Source organism: Artemia franciscana, chromosome 3 (genome assembly GCF_032884065.1).
Source record: "Artemia franciscana chromosome 3, ASM3288406v1, whole genome shotgun sequence".
Classification (NCBI taxonomy): domain Eukaryota; kingdom Metazoa; phylum Arthropoda; class Branchiopoda; order Anostraca; family Artemiidae; genus Artemia; species Artemia franciscana.
This window is the reverse complement of record NC_088865.1, coordinates 9,151,085-9,167,390: the sequence shown is the minus strand read 5'-3', so window position 1 is coordinate 9,167,390 and position 16,306 is coordinate 9,151,085. Positions and strand designations below refer to the sequence as shown.

The 16,306-nt window shown below is 35.3% G+C and overlaps 1 protein-coding gene across 1 annotated transcript in view; it reads right to left on the bottom strand.

Moving 5' to 3' along the window:
- The window catches only part of LOC136024850 (probable ATP-dependent RNA helicase DDX56), a 77,423-nt gene that overhangs the window by 45,697 nt on the left and 15,420 nt on the right, over positions 1-16,306 (bottom strand). Inside the window, exons 3-5 of the mRNA XM_065700351.1 lie at positions 13,615-13,752; positions 10,690-10,883; positions 7,322-7,582 (exon numbers count right to left, since the gene is read on the bottom strand). Coding sequence (XP_065556423.1) covers positions 7,322-7,582; positions 10,690-10,883; positions 13,615-13,752 — 593 coding nt within the window. The remainder of the gene's footprint in view (positions 1-7,321; positions 7,583-10,689; positions 10,884-13,614; positions 13,753-16,306) is intronic.

Sequence of the window (16,306 nt, the reverse complement as noted above, 5' to 3'; positions counted from 1 at the left end):
TTTTAGATTATTTTATTCAGTTCTTATTCTGTGTCTGTCCTCGTCGTGTGTACATTTAATGTATTATATGTGTAAATACACATTTTTATACTCTACACTTAAACTTTACGAAAGTTAGAGACTCTTGACATCCTCTACCGGTCGAACCCCAGATTGTAGGCCAACGCTACCATAAGACTAAAAAGAAGACAGTAAAGTAGTAGAAAACCTTTACAGAGAAGTAGGAGAGAGTACTTTACACCTGTGTGTAGTAATACGATTGGAGTCTTGCAGTCCACTTTTGATTTATCTTCTTTCCAGCATTACCCTGTTGAAGAACTTTAAATGAAACAGAACTCTCTTTCAGGCAGCAGAATGCTTATAAGGACTGCACTTTCAGAGGAAGAGCTTCGGAGGCTCATAGAAGATGACAATGACGAAGATTTTTCATCTGATTCAGATTGTGATCCCAAAGACAAGGATTGAGTGCCAGACAAGGATGGCTCAAGCTCGGACAGTGACGGGGAAACTCCTAATCAGGAAAGTTTTATTGAAGTAGACATTAGCGCTCCTGATCCAACTTTTCCAGAAGCGACTGCCAAAGAACTGGATGTTGCTGATGATAAGGCATCAGTTGAAAGAAGGAAAGCAGAACCAACATCCCAAAAGAAAGAAAGAGACCTATATTAACAGGAAAAAGAAACGTGCTGCCGGACAAAACTACACAGCACAGAAAACACAAAAAGTTGTTCCAGCAAAAGCACTAAAGGAATTTAGTTGCAAATGCAAACTCGAGTGCAAAACTATTGATCAAGATGCTCAAGAAGCTATATTCGAAAGCTTCTGGCTGCTAGGCAAGGAGTTAGGCTCCATGGAGTCACAGAGACAGTTCGTTTCGAAGTGTGTGACGAAGAAGCCAGTTCGTCGGAGAACGACAAGTTCCAGCAGTTCAAGGCGGCAAAACTCACTCTGTTACACATTAGAATTGAATAGTACTTGTAAAAAAGTGTGCAAGAAGTTTTTCTTGGCAACTCTGGGGCTTGGTGAAAAGTTTGTTGCTGGATGTGTCAAGAGCAAAACCAATACTGGAACCGCTGGCAGAGATAGAAGAAACGTGTCGAGTCCAAAGAATCTAGTCTCTAAGAGACTAACGGATGATCAGTTACTTTACGCCAGAGATCACATTAGCAGTTCTCCTGCAGTTGAGTCGCACTATTTTCGGGCAAATTCTACGAGACTCTATCTAAGCTCTGAACTTAACCAGTCCAGAATGTATAAATTATACACTGAAACCTGCTTGAGCAGCCGACGAGTACCTGTGTGTAAAAGTATCTACAGAAAAATTTTCAAATCCTTGAACTTAGAGAAAAATTTTCAAATCCTTGAACTTATCTTTCCACACTCCCAGAAAGGATCAATGCCATACATGCACCCGATACTACTTAATTACTGAAGGAGAAAAAGAGAATGAGGCTGAGTCATTTCAGCAGCACCAGTCAAGAGAAAAGCGTGCTCGCGAAGTTAAAAATGCGATAAAAGATGGTATTCTGCACAGTGAGGAAGGACTGGAGAGCGTTATGTTGCTGAATATGGACTTACAAGGAGTCCTTCAAACTCCCAAAGCAGAGACCGGTCCTATCTCTTACAAAAGAAAACTAGCAGTTTATAACATGACGATTTTTAACTTGGTAACCAAAGAGGCTCACTGCAACCTTTGGGACCAGACGAAAGGACAAAGAGGCGCCGATGAAGTCGCTACGCTGAAGTATAACATTCTGAAAGAGAATACGAGCTACAGTAGATTTTATTTTGTTACTGATGGCTGCTGTGGGCAGTTCAGAAACGAGTTTGTAGTCTCCATGTTTTTATATGCTGTTCGGACACTGCATCACGTCCAAGAAATAAATCATATATTTCTTGAAAGTGGCCATTCTCAGCAGGAAAGGGACAGCATGCACTCATGCATCGAAAGAGCAGCCAAACACTTACCTGTGTTTTCTATAGAAAACTGGAGAACCGCCTTCCTAATAGCCAGAACCAACCCTGAGCCATATAAGGTGCACGTGATCGATGATTACAGTTTTTGGCTGGATTTCAAGCAAACTGCTGACATTATTTTGAGAAACAGAAAATGGGCCTACGGGGCCGGTGGGGAAAGTCTGCAAGTGAAATGGAATTCGATATAATGGCTCAAATACTCAATTGAGCGGCCAACCGAGATCCATTTCAGTTACGACTACGACTCTGAATTTTCGGTCATAAAAGTGAACGAATCGCGACGTAGAATGACACCCAACAAAAACTCCTTGGAGCTCGTCAGTGCATACAAGGGACCGATTCCTCTTCCTCCAGCGAAATACAAAGATCTGATGGACTTATGCCATACTCTTGTAATCCCCAGGACTTTCCACGAGTACTACGCTGCTCTTCCTTCATCGGAATCAACCAGGGACGCCTTGGATGAGTCAAAAGTCGAAGAAGAGGATCCAGAAGATCTTAAAGTGTGTATCCGTTCTAATTTGAGTTCTTTGTATTCTTTTAGCTGAATAACAAAAGAAAAAACTTGAACCCTGTTGCACTTTATATGTTTGTATTAAAACTATTATCTGACACCAGGCTAAAATTTCTGTTACAAGTAGATGTCGTATCTGCCTTGTAGGCCAATCGGTTTAACTTAGCAAAAACCTCTGTTAACCAGCGGAAAGCCCATATTTTACATACTCAGAGTTTGACTGAACATTACATTTCCCTGCTGATTCTCCTTTTCGAACAGCTTAGCAAACAGTTTTTGTCGAATATCTCAGAAGTGTAAAAATGTCAGTTACGACCTTTAGGCGTAACAGCGACGATATGGCTATTTTTCAGTTCTCACAGTGATTCTCACCTTATTTGGGAAAATAAGCTCCAACTTGCCCCCCCCCCCAGAATTTTGACAAAATTACACCACTGGAAAAGGCATTTATGTTTCTATAATTGTTATTAATTTACTGGGTCCGTATATACTGTAGGTGGCACTGATTAATTTTTCTTTTTTTCTAAAAGAAAAAGCTGGGTTCCTTTTTTATCAGTTTCTTACACTATTTGGAAAAAACTCTTATAAAAAGAAATTAAATATACGTATGAGCTTGAGTAAGAACTAATCCAAAATATAACAGAAGGAATCCAAGACAAAATATATGAAGGACAATAATAAAAACAAATAAATAAACAATACATAAAAGTCAAAATGAATAATTAACAAAGTAGAAATTTACAATTCTGGAACAAAACCAAAAGAAATTCAAAAGAGTCAGACGACAGTTCTGATTTCGATTGAATAATCAGAGACGGCTTTCAGGTGGCTTTAAATGGGCTTTTTAAACCACAGTTCTTACAAACTAAGCTTCCTAAAAAAAAGAAAAAAGAAAAAAAAACAACTTATTGAGACACTACATTTATCAAACTGGTTTTGATAGACATTACATGAAAAAACAGGCTTTTTCAACTGAAAGTAAGGAGCAACAAAACCTAAAACGAACAGAAATTATTACGTATACGAGGGGGTTTGCCCCCTAGTCATTACCTCGCTCTTTACGCTGAAGTTCGAATTTTGTTCCAATTCTTTAAGAATGACCCCTGAATCTCAAAGACCGTTTAATTAGAATAGGTAGCTCTTTTGAAAATACTAAAAAAAACTTTAGCGTAAAGAGGGAGGCATTGACTAGGGGGCGAACCTCCTCATATACGTAATAATTTCTTTTCGTTTTAAGTTTTAATGTTGCTTCTTACTTTCACTTGAAAAAGCTTGTTTTTTATTTAATTTCTGATCGTTTTTGAAATAATGCTGGGAAATCTGGCACCCTCTTCAGAAAAATGCCCCTTCCCCCATGAAAACATCTTCCATAAAAATATACTCACACGTAACCCCCTTCCCAAGCCCCCCCCCCCCCCCACCGAAAAAAATCCTGCTGAAAACGACGGTAGGCTATACTTCCCAATAACCTATACTATTGTAAACAATAGGCAAAGTTCACAACTTGCAGCCCTTGCCCCGGGCACTGTGGGGGATTTAGTCATCCTCAAAGACATTAGTTATTAGATTTTCAAGTATGCTGAATAAAAAGGCAAATTTTTATGAAAAAATGGCAAATAATGGAATAAAATCTCAAAATTTTGATCGGGTGATTTTGGGAAAAAATGAGCGTGGGATGGGGCCTAGTTGCCCTCCAATTTTGTATCACTTAAAAAGGGCACTAGAACTTTTAATTTCCGTAAGAATGAGCCCTATCGTGATATTCTAGGACCACACGGTCGATAGGATCACTCCTGGGAAAAAAAAATAAAGACGCATCTTTCTTCTGGCAAAAAATACAAAATTCTACAATTTTTTTTTAGATAGGAGCTTGAAACCACTACTGTGGGGTTGTCTAATACGTTGAATCTGATGGTGTGATCTTCACTAAGATTATATCACTTTCAGGGGTGTTTCCCCCTTTTTTCGAAAATAAGGCAAATTTTTCAGGCTCGTAACTTTTGATAGGTAAAACTAAACTTGATGAAACTTGTATATTTGAAATCAGCATAAAAATCCAATTCTTTTGATGTATCTATTGGTATCAAAATTCCGCTTTCTAGAGTTTCGGTTACTATTGAACCGTGTCGCTCCTTACTTACAGTTCGTTACCACGAACTGTTTGATAAAAAGAACGTCCAAAAATCTTTCACATATTTCTGCGTCACTTAGTTTGTTAAAATGCAGTTTACCACGTTATGCCGTTTGGCCTGATTAAGATTTTTCGTTCATGGAATTCTGATTTTAAAATCCATGCTGCTTCAAGATCTCAAATTTCTTCTAATAAAATCCCAGTCAAATGAGTGGTGATGATAGATGGGGATGAAAGAGGATTGTGCGTAGCTATGTTGGCGTTAGGTGGCTTGGTTAGTATTTGGCATAGGCTGGTGACACTATTTTACTTAGTCGATCTAAAGCGGTTTTAATTGACAAGTTAAAAGTGCAGTTAAAGAAAAAAGGTCGAGAAATTAACGTTGTGCAACGTCTATATATTATAACAATGATCCCCTTGGTTCTCCCTCTCTTGGTTTCAGTAACGGTTGAGTTTTTCATCCTTGGGATTCAGTGATGTACCATGGTGTTATGCATATTTCCAAAAGAGTTTTACCTGTATTAGAAAAGATATATTACCTATACTTTATAAGCCAATGAATCTGTTTTTGGTAAGTTTTCTGACAGTAATCTTAACAAGTTTTCGGCCTTTTTTTTCTCCTCAAATTAAGGGGAAATATTTTATAGATTTTTTTAAGTTTTAACTTGGTTCTCCTTTAAGCACTTATAATACCTCCTTAAAAACAACGTGTGGAATTAAAGACTCACTTGAGTTAGTAAAGAATAAGTGAGATCTCCAAATGAGAAGAAGCTAAAAACATTTATTTGACACAAATCTATTTTCTCTTTTTGAAAAAAAATTTAAATTTGTAAATATCATTTTAGTTACTTATTTTTGGCAGGATTTTCTAACATATTTTATTTTGAGTTAGCTATTTTTATGTTGATATGATTTGAATTTTCTTTCCTTTTTCTGTATATTTATCCTCGATTTTTTTTTATTTATGATGGTCATAAAAATATAACAATAATTTCCACCCGTCCTAGCCGAGTGGTTAGCACGTTAAGCTTAAAATCCTTTGTCCTTGAAGACAGGGATCGGAGTCCTGGTGTCACTAGTTATTTGGTTTGGAACGGAGGTCAGTGGTATGACTCTGTAAGCTCAGCCAGTCGATCCAGCACTAAATGGGTGCCAGGAAAAACTTGGGGAAGGTAAACAGGAAAAGAGTGCGAAAGCACAGAATGGCTGGCCTCCAAACCTCCATTGCACTTCCAGGCTGAAAAGCAATGAAACGGAGATCAGCACCGCCAGTATAGACTGAAAAGTCCAATACAATATTTTTTTTTTCTATGGCAAAATTTGGATCAATGATGCAATCGAAAAAAAGAATTTACAGAAAATCCATTTCTTAAAAAATTATGCGATACTTTGTTGGAGAAATAGCCAGGAAAAAACTTAGACCGGGAAGAACAAATTAAATACTATCTCCGTCTTTTTCTGCGTCTGAATGAACTCAATCGAATTTTCTTATATTTTGAAAAGCAAAGACCCCATTGTATTCAATGATCTACTACTCAAAGTAAAAAAAATATATAATATAATATTTGTCACTCTTACTAAATTGGTCCTTTGTCAGCATTGTCCTATACATCATCGAAGTTGCTAGAAGTATATGTTCGGCACCCAATTGTTTCACCCAATAACTGAATGACAGCCTGAACTGACCTGAATGACACCAACAACTGAATAACTGAATGTGGATGACAGTTGCTAGACCCAGTTCTCAAAGCTACGACCACCAACACAATATATATTAATTCACACCTCGACCCTCTAAATTGCTCTGCTTATTGTCCCTTTGAGAACAGCGTAGCATACGGTTTTGTTAATTATATCCGAAGAATGAAAATGTCAGATGCAATCTTTTGTCGTAACAGCGACAATATGCATTCCTTTACGGTATACAATTACTGACAATTTTTTTTTACAGAATTTTAGGAGAATCTGAGAACATTTTTGAAGCCTATATTTTATACTGATAAAGGTTACTTTATATACACCGTACGATAAAACATAAAACGCGAAAAAATATTCCAGATACGAAGGTTGCTGTCCCCCCTCAGCCCTCTCTTGCCTCCCAGCAGTCTTGTATTTGATAGCAAAGGAAATACATGCTAAAAAAGAATATCGGTATGACCATAACAGTCGATTTAATAACAGCTTTTTCGAAAATGAGCAACAACCCACCTATATGCATTTGATTATGCAGTATGCAATTACAGATATATCATTTCCACAGAGTTAAGGCATATCAGACACCGTTCGCACTGAAAGAACTAAGTATATAAAATTCAATTACAAGAATAAATGAAAGTGCTTACTTATAACAACGATTAACATTTCTAACAAAGATTAGTATTTCCCTCTGATTATATTGAGTTTGAATAGTGTATAGACGAGAACAGCTTTATCTTCTTGATCTTGATCTTTACCAGCTTTATCGTCTATGACCGAAACAGTCGATTTAATCATGAGTAACGACCAACCTATATGCATCCGATTTTGCAGTATGCAATTACAAATATATTATTTTCACAGAATTAACCCCATATCAAACATCGTTCGACCGAATTCGCACTGAAAGGACTATGTTTCTTTCAGTAAATAAAATTCTAAGTAAATAAAGTTTCTTTCTAAGTAAATAAAATTCAATTACAAGAATAAACGAAAGTGCTTACTTATAACAGCGATCCACATTTCTAACAAAGATTAGTGTTTTCCCTCTGATTATATTGAGTTTGAATAGTGTATAGATGAGAACAGCTTTATCTTCTTCTTCTGCGTATATTATGAACTGATCCAGTTGACTGGCAGGTGGCAAGGATGGCTCTTCTAATTTCAAAACTGACGGATTATTCAGCACAAGGCTTTTCAGCTCACTCAAATCTGCTGTCAATGTGGCCGACGTCAAAATTGATTGATAAACTGGTGGCAAATAGCTGAAAGAATATAAGAATGGATATGAATAACCAAGTAAGACTTAATAAAAAAAAAAGAATATATTAAGTAAAGTAAGGCTTAATACAAGTAAGTACAATTTAATAATTATAATAAGAAGGGACAATCTCAGGAGTTCCACTAACAAAACGACCCAGAAGTAGAGGCTTCTGGGGGGTCAGAAAAGGGGCCAGATCAGACCAACTTTCTGCGTAAATAACTGGAAATAACTATCGGTGAGTATCATCTCCGTTCTAGGTACGCGTACTAAAACTTACCCTATTCTCGGTCATCCAAACTCGGTGAAAAATATTATTTCGAAAGCTTACTAAAATGCAGCACAGCCTCTTACGTTTGACAACATACTGCCAAGTATATTGCTATGTACATTGTATTGTAAAGTATATAGTAGTTATTGTGTTGTATAGTATATTGCATATCTATTGTATTGTTACTGTATTAGTATATAGTATTGCTAATGTATTATTATTTGTCCCCAAGTATATTGTACTGCATTTGTTAAGTATACTGTTATGGGGGCAAGAGTGCTAGGCAATCGCAAGCAATTTCAATCAAGTATACTACCATATGTTCACAAACCCACTACATAAAACATTTCTTGGGATGCCAGACTTTTCTCTTTCTTCAATAAATTTGGATATTTACTTCACCGTAGCTACTATAAATATAATACAAATAAGAGCTCTCATAGGATGCTAGTGAATTACTGTCATTTACTAGTATCGAACGAGAGCAGTCAAAGGTTTTTGGACTTTTTAGTGATCGTGGGTATTGGTGAGTGACTCACCTTTGGTGTTAGTATTTTGGTTTTAATTCTTCTAATTATGGCTTTTATTTATTTGTATCTATCTTCTAATTCTGGATTTTTTATTGGTTTATTTTTCACATTTACTCACCACATCCTTTTGGTTTTCTTTGTCTTTCCACATTTTTTTACATTTTCCTCGAAAAATTTTATTGTTCGCGCTGAAGAAGAGAGGGGGTTGTCCTTCCGAAATATTCACTTTGTTTTTTGCAGTATTTTAGTTGGCCTTATAAAATCCCCATTTCCGATCGTTTTTCTTTATTTTTTATTATGGCAAACCAATGTGGTTTAAGATAATATAATCCTTGCATTATCAAGCTTAAGAAAAAAGTGAGGGAGAGGGGGATTAGCCTCTTGCCTCCTTTTATAAAGAGAAATACATTTAGAGTGGCCGTGCAATATGGATAGTGAGTGGTTGAAAGCCCCCCTCTTATTGCAAAATCAATAATTTTTGACAAATGTTTGTCTTACAACTGTAAGACAAATGTGAACATAAACGTAAGGAATGAGGGTTTGATTTTCTCAAAAATCAGTAAATTTTAATTTATTTTGAAAATGATAGATAACTAAATATTCTCTCTTTCTCTACGCGTTAGTTAACAGCGGTGCTTGGAAGGAAAGTAAACCTCACCCACCACCTCATAATTTGTATATCCCGAACATTAAAACGGTATTAAAACAATCAGACATTACATAAATAAAAAAAAAGTTTGTGAAATGAAAGTGAAGCATGGCATTAAAACTCGAAATGAAAGGAAACTACTCTGCACATGAGGAGAGCAACCATCTCCCCCCCCCCCTCACCCGCTCTTAACGCTAAATTTTGACTTTTCTCACAAAACTTAAAAGACAAACAATACAATATAAGAGCACTTGTTTGAATTTTTTTGAGTTCGAGTTCAAATGCAATAGGCTAATAAAAAACACTTGCGAATACCTGGTGATTATATTTATTGCAGTCAAAACTGCTTTTAGTTAAGCGACAAGTAAAACCTAGCGTAAAGAGAGGGAAAATAGGGGGTAGCCAGTTAGCCACCCCTCTCATATGAATCTCGTGGCTCATAGGACAATTTATTTTCGTTTTAAATCACAAGTATTCTCTGCAATTCCCTTTTATTGTCCAGTGGTTATCTTATCGGATCAGTGGTTCTAGAGTACTGAACGTTCTAATCAGAACAAAATTGGAAGTCCTAAGGCTCGTTTGATTTACTTCATTATTTAACTAATAAGTAAATTTTACTGTTTCGTTTTTAATTCTCAGTTAACTTTAAACGTATTTTTGACAAGCGAATTCTTCGTTAACTGAAAAGTTGACTCTGAAACTACTATTAAGAATTCTTCGTTGTTAGGTAGCTACAAACAAATTCTGGTCAAAAATTCGAACTCGGCAGCTCATGCTTACCTCTAAGGTAAAAGACTTGGCTTTTGCAAAATATTATGATTCATTTAGGGTTTTCCCTGATTGAATGATGCAGCTGTTTATTAAAAACGCTCTCTCAGTAAATAGGCTAGGTAGGCTAAATAGGCTAAATTTTTAACATTGGAGTTTACTGTTCTTCTTATAAAAGAAAACAAGAAGTGTAAAATTTTCACAAGAAGCTTGATTCCTTGTTAGCCAAGATGATTCCGGCCTCTTAACTATTTTGACTGTTTCAGGCTTCCCTTTCCTAAACTTGAGGGCCTATTCCTAATTTCTTGTGCGGCTAACGTTATAACAGCTTCGAATTTTCTACCGAATTTTCCATTCAATTTGCAAAAGCCTGGTAAACTTTCTTAGTTCACTTTCTGGCAAATAAAACCCCAAAACCGAAAAAAAGTAGACTTGTTAGTTGACTAAGTTCTGTTAAATCGAACGCAACTCTAAAATACTTTTGAAGAAACAAAAGACACCTCCCCAAAGCAAAACGCTGAATTTTTCCATTTTGCACCCCAAAACATTAATTTCGGCCGGAATAGGGAAAAAACTATCAGGCAAAATTGTGAAAATTTTCAATATTTCCGAACATTTCCAACAACCAACTCGCTATTTTTGTATCACTCTAAAATACTTTCCAGAAAGCATTAGTCAAACTATAGCCCAAAAGACAAAGGTTGAGGGGGTGATAGTCCCCCTTTAAAGTAGGATGAAATGTATTTGCTTATTTTTTGCATTGCTCTTCACTTTAATCTTAAAGAACTTGTTTCTCGTACTTGAATACATGCAAATTCCTATGTAAATAATATGGTATCCCTGGTATTAATTATTAAAAAAAACACAAAATAGAAAAAAAATATACAACGAACCTTCCAAGTTCTTTCAGATCTTTGTTAAAACCAAAAGAAAGCACCAAGTCCGCCTCGTCTATGATTAGAAGATCCAATGAGGTTTTGAGGGATAGATGACGGGCTTTTAAATGAGCCAAAATTCTAGAGGGTGTTGAAATGACAATATCTGGACAAACTGCCATAAGCATTGGCTTCTGAACAGATAGGTTACTCTGGAAATTAAAAAAGAAAATTAGGTCTTCCGCTACTATATCAAACTTCAGGGAGGGTGGTCGATGAGGAAATCTCCAAAACGCATCCAAAAGATCCCCCTTAAAAACAATGCATTTTATAAATCTGTTTTTCTGTTTTTCCAGTCCCACACCCTGGAAAATCTTTGGATCCCTCCCGCCTATGATTTAGATCTCTGTGTACAAATGTTATCGATAAATAAGTTTCCAAGATTAAAATCCAGGTAAAATTCATCACTATCCATTTTTCTAATGCAGGGGGGGGGGTGCAGTATATCTATAGACGAAAATTTCCATCTTCTTGAGGGAGATCCTTCAAATATTTGCGGAAATATGTTTAACTTAAGGCTCTACAATACTCAGTCAAGAGCAGTAGCTTCATCAGAACAAATTGAAGCGCAATAAATGAGATTGTATTCATATTTATGCCTATAAAAGGGGGCGGGGGTAGGGATTAATTTTTTGTCATAAAATTTTTCACTTATTACGCGAGACAAAAGTATCTCGCGTAGTGTCCCCACTCCCAAATTACTGAAAATGGAAATTTTCATTAAACAGTTAAAATGTATACTGGTGAAAACAATTTTGAAGAGGAAATATCCACTTGGTGTTAAGGAGATACCCTCTTTTCTCAAACTTTATTTTGAAATCTTGTAGTATCCTTGTTTACATGTGTATTTTCAAGATGGGTTAAAAGGGAAGACTGATCTACTCGAGAAATAATTGCTATAATTTTAAGAGCTTTAGAAACAAAAATACCAGGAAAGTGTGTTTTTAGGCCGCTATTTTCTAATTTCCTTGGTGAGAGGGAGGATGGGTAGCCACTGAACTAATTTTAGAAGAGTGGAGCCGAGTACAGAGAGTGGAGAGAGTACATCAACATCAAATATCACGCTCCAAAGTTGATCAAAACGCTTTGTTGTTTTATATAGTCATCACGTTTGACACAGAAAAGTAGTATCGTCTTTAACGCATCAACCTCTGTTTCTTTTTTTTACGAATAAGCGATTGAATATTATAACAAAACAAATAAATAATTGTCACGATCTGATAAAACTTCCAAATAAAGAAAAATCGAAATGGGAAAAAGCTCCTTCCTTTCCAGACACCAGTTAAAAGATACTGACAAATTGAAATAAATTACACCCCTAAATAAATAGAAAAATAAATAAACACCCCCCTCTAGATTTTGAAAAATATATTACTTCCCCCTAGATTTTCATAAATTGACGCCACTGGGATATACAAACTTTTATTTAAAAAAATAAACCTTCGATCGGTTTAATATGCTTAAATTTATTAACAGAAATCGGTTTTCCGTAATTTTTAAACTTTCTGGTCTTTTTCCTTGACCTTGGATCCATTTCTTTAAAAAAATGTTCTTGTTTCTTTTGTCATGGTTGGTAAGTATACTAGTGCTAGTACCAGCACTTGGCTAGGACAAGTGTACTGAAATGAGGCGACAAATCTTTCATGAGGAAATGCAAGCATAAAAAATAAAACAGCCTTCTGGAGCTTCAGTCGATTTCATAAGTTGGCCAACCAGGATATAATTTATTCTCAATTAATCGCCTATAAATTACGATACATGGAATAGATAATAACTCACAAAATAACTTGGATGTTAGGGAAAGTGGCTAAAGCTTTGGAGTGTGGAGGCACCCCAAGGGTATCTGAACGACAACTGCCTAGAATAATGCAAACAATATACGTAAAATATTACAAACAAATGACAACAGAATCATATTTCTGTACATAGAATGAAAGGGCACATCTAAAATACTTTTTCAGGGATTTAAGTGAAAATTACAAAATCTTGATTTTCAGAGGGTTTTCTATCGTATTGAAAACATGTTGTATGCAATTTTGAACTGGAATACTTGTTTCACTTACATTTTCCGGAAAAAGTGTGATGCAAACCCTACCGTTGTCAAGGTCAAAGGATGGTATCATTCCATTTTTTGATGTATAAACCGAATATTTTGAAGGAGTTTTAAATAAATAAAAAAATGTGCGAAAGGACGAATGAGAAAAAGGACAGATCTTTTTACAAAAAAAAACCTAGAAAGCTCCTCTAACCAAGAATTCATCCGACGATAGGATTCATAAAGAAGTAAGTTCAAAAATTCCAAAAATAAAATTTCTTTTGGGAAAAGATGATACATCAAAATAACGGACTTGGGTACACGAAGGTCCATCTGTTATGGGGGGGGGCTTAAAAAAGATATTCAGGCGATATTTTTTTAGCGGAGGAATAACAATGGAAACCATGAGGGGAGAGCTGAAAAGCAGAACCTTGCTACTCATACGTAAAAAATAAAATAAAAATCGAATTAACTGTCACCCCTACCCAAAGAAAAATAGTCACGCTCAATCACGATAATCTTCCATGCAGTGTATTTAAAGAATTCAGGAATTGTTTATTCATAATCTGGACAGTTTGATTAACCGACCATATAATTCATCCTCAATGGCGTATATTTTCGTAAATTAAGGTGAAGGGGGCATGAGTGTATTTTTCAAAATCTAGAGGGAAAATTGGTTGTTGTTGTATCAAAAAAGGCATTTTTCAAATGAAAATACCTAAAAATGGTTTACCCCGCCCCGAATGACCCCACATCCTTTATATTACATGTATATATTACACCGTAAAAAAAAATCAGTTCGTTAATCAATAGCAAAACTTAAAGGGTTATATTTTAAAAATACTCACACCCCAGCTTAAATTCGTACACTTGACATCTTTGGAGCAACTACTAGTCAACTGAATGCAATTCTGGTAAATTTGCCGGCAAAGCTCTTTGGTGGGAGCCAGAATAATCACTCTAGTTGATTGTTCTTTCAATTTGTCCTAAAAAAAAAATCAGGCTAAATGACTGACAGTAGATAATCTCATTAGTGCTATTTGAAAAGCTAAAACAAATGCAAAATAATGAAACATCAACATCATTAATAGTCGAAATCATCAGAAATGCACAAATTGTGAACGATCCAACTGAAAAAAATTATAAGCTGGATTCTGATACGAAATCAATAGCAAAAACAAAAACTTGATAACAACAGACATACATTGTTATATACATACATATACATCTGATATACAAATCAGATGTATACATATACATGTTATGATATACATATTGTCCGAAAGTCACCAGTCAAATGGGATAATTCACAGATCTAAAGACCGATATGTTCGTTTTTTGGGCATTCTTTTCGATAAAACCTATCTTTCAAACGTAACATTGATTTGCTTAAAATGAAAATACGCAGGAGTCTCGGTATTTGAAGGAAATTTAAACACACTTTTCCTGGATCAATTTTGAAAATCCTTTTTCACTGCTTGATCCAAACTTACGTTTCTTACTGTCCAACAATATGGATGTCAGCCTTTCCTTCACTGTTAAAACCACTTTCTAAGATTTACAATAAAGCTAGAAACCTCATAGAAACTGATACTGTTCAGGAAACTGATCAGCTAGAAACTGATCGTTCAGGAGTTATCCTATTACTTGATCTTTTGTCCTTGTACATTCTTTCATATACATGTTTTACTTTTTCTCAGCTTCGTGGTGACCTCACCCAGGACCTAAGTGTTCTGCTATCTTTTACCTTTGATCAGAATAATTATAATCTTCACAACACAAAAAAAAAAATAATATTCAAGTTCCATTTACCACTTGTATAAGGTCAGATTTTAATTCTCTAATGGCGAATCATATTATTTGGAGTTAGTTGGCTGAATAAGCTCGGGGGTGCCACTCATTCGATTTGTTTAAAAAAATTGATAAATATTCTTTGGCTTGTTAGAAGTTATTTTTATTTATTTATTTATAGATAAAATGTGCCACTATAATCGAATGTGCCACTCATTCGATTTGTTTAAAAAATTGATAAAAATTCTTTGGCTTGTTAGAAGTTATTTTTATTTATTTATTTATAGATAAAATGTGCCACTATAATCGAATGTGCCACTCATTCGATTTGTTTAAAAAACTGATAAATATTCTTTGGCTTGTTAGAAGTTATTTTTATCTATTTATTTATAGATAAAATGTGCCACTATAATCGAATGTGCCACTCATTCGATTTGTTTAAAAAATTGATAAAAATTCTTTGGCTTGTTAGAAGTTATTTTTATCTATTTATTTATTTTATATTTCTTTAATCTATTTAATTAATTTAATCTATTTATTCTATTTAGGTTTGTTTTCTATATTTTCTATTTTATTTCTATTTTCTTTTATTCTCCTTTTTGCTCTTCTGTCTGTGAGTAAGCGATCACAATTTTCTTTTTTTTCTTCTCTGAGTAAGAAATTCATTTGTCTTTCTGCTTCTTTACAGGCCAATGCGCCTTTTGGGAAATAGTAACATGTCATATTGTATATGCATTTAATGATGAATAAATCTTATTTTATCTTAAATAAAAAAAATGCAATATCAAACTGAAGAAATATAAGTTGAATTCTGACATGTCACTCAATATCAGTAAAAATCATCAGTAATATCATCACAACTCAATATCATCTGATAATTAAAATTATGAACGATCGAATTGTAAAAAGGTTATAGGCCAGATTCTGACATGAATTGAATATCAGTAAAGCTCGACGTCACTGGACTTATGCTTCGCAAAAAAGTGAATGATCAAAGTGCAGAGATATTATAAGCTGGATTCTGACAGGGAATCAGTAATGGTTACAGCAATAGCTTAAGTGGTTGCCTTGCTGGGTTGAAAATCCTTTGTCTGAGGACGTAGGTTCAATTACTGGCGTGGCCGGTAATTTGGTTTGGAACGGGGATCAGTGGCATGACTTTTTTAAGCTCAGCTAGAGTCAACCCAGCTCTAAATGGGTACCAAGAGAAACCTGGGGAAGGTAATCAGGAAGGGTGTGCGAAAGCGCAGGATGGCTGGTTCCCAGTCCTCCATTGCACTTCTTGACTGAAAGGCCACGAAACAGAGATCAGCACCGCCAGTTTAGACCTTAAGAGTCCAAAGCCATCATCTTCTCAGTAGACAGACACTTTTCATTGTCTTAGCATTATTGATATTCTTGCTTCAAGAGGCATAGGGTTTCAGGCCACTTAGGTATAACTGTAACCATCAGGCGGATGAAATTGCAGAAATGCTCTAAACGTTGACCAGCCGCCCATTAGAGACATATACCGCTGGAGATTATCAGAGGTATTGTTAAACAAGAATAATCCAATTTTATCTCCATTCTCAAATAAACAACTTTCTAAAATTTATCATAAAATTCGGTCTGGCTCAAATGGGCGAAATTTTCAGCGTTTTCATATCAATTCCCTAATTCAAGTGGCTCTTTGCAGGTATTGCAATATAAAAAATGAAACAATTGACCATTGCCTATTTGAATGTAATATGCTGACGTGTGCACAGTATA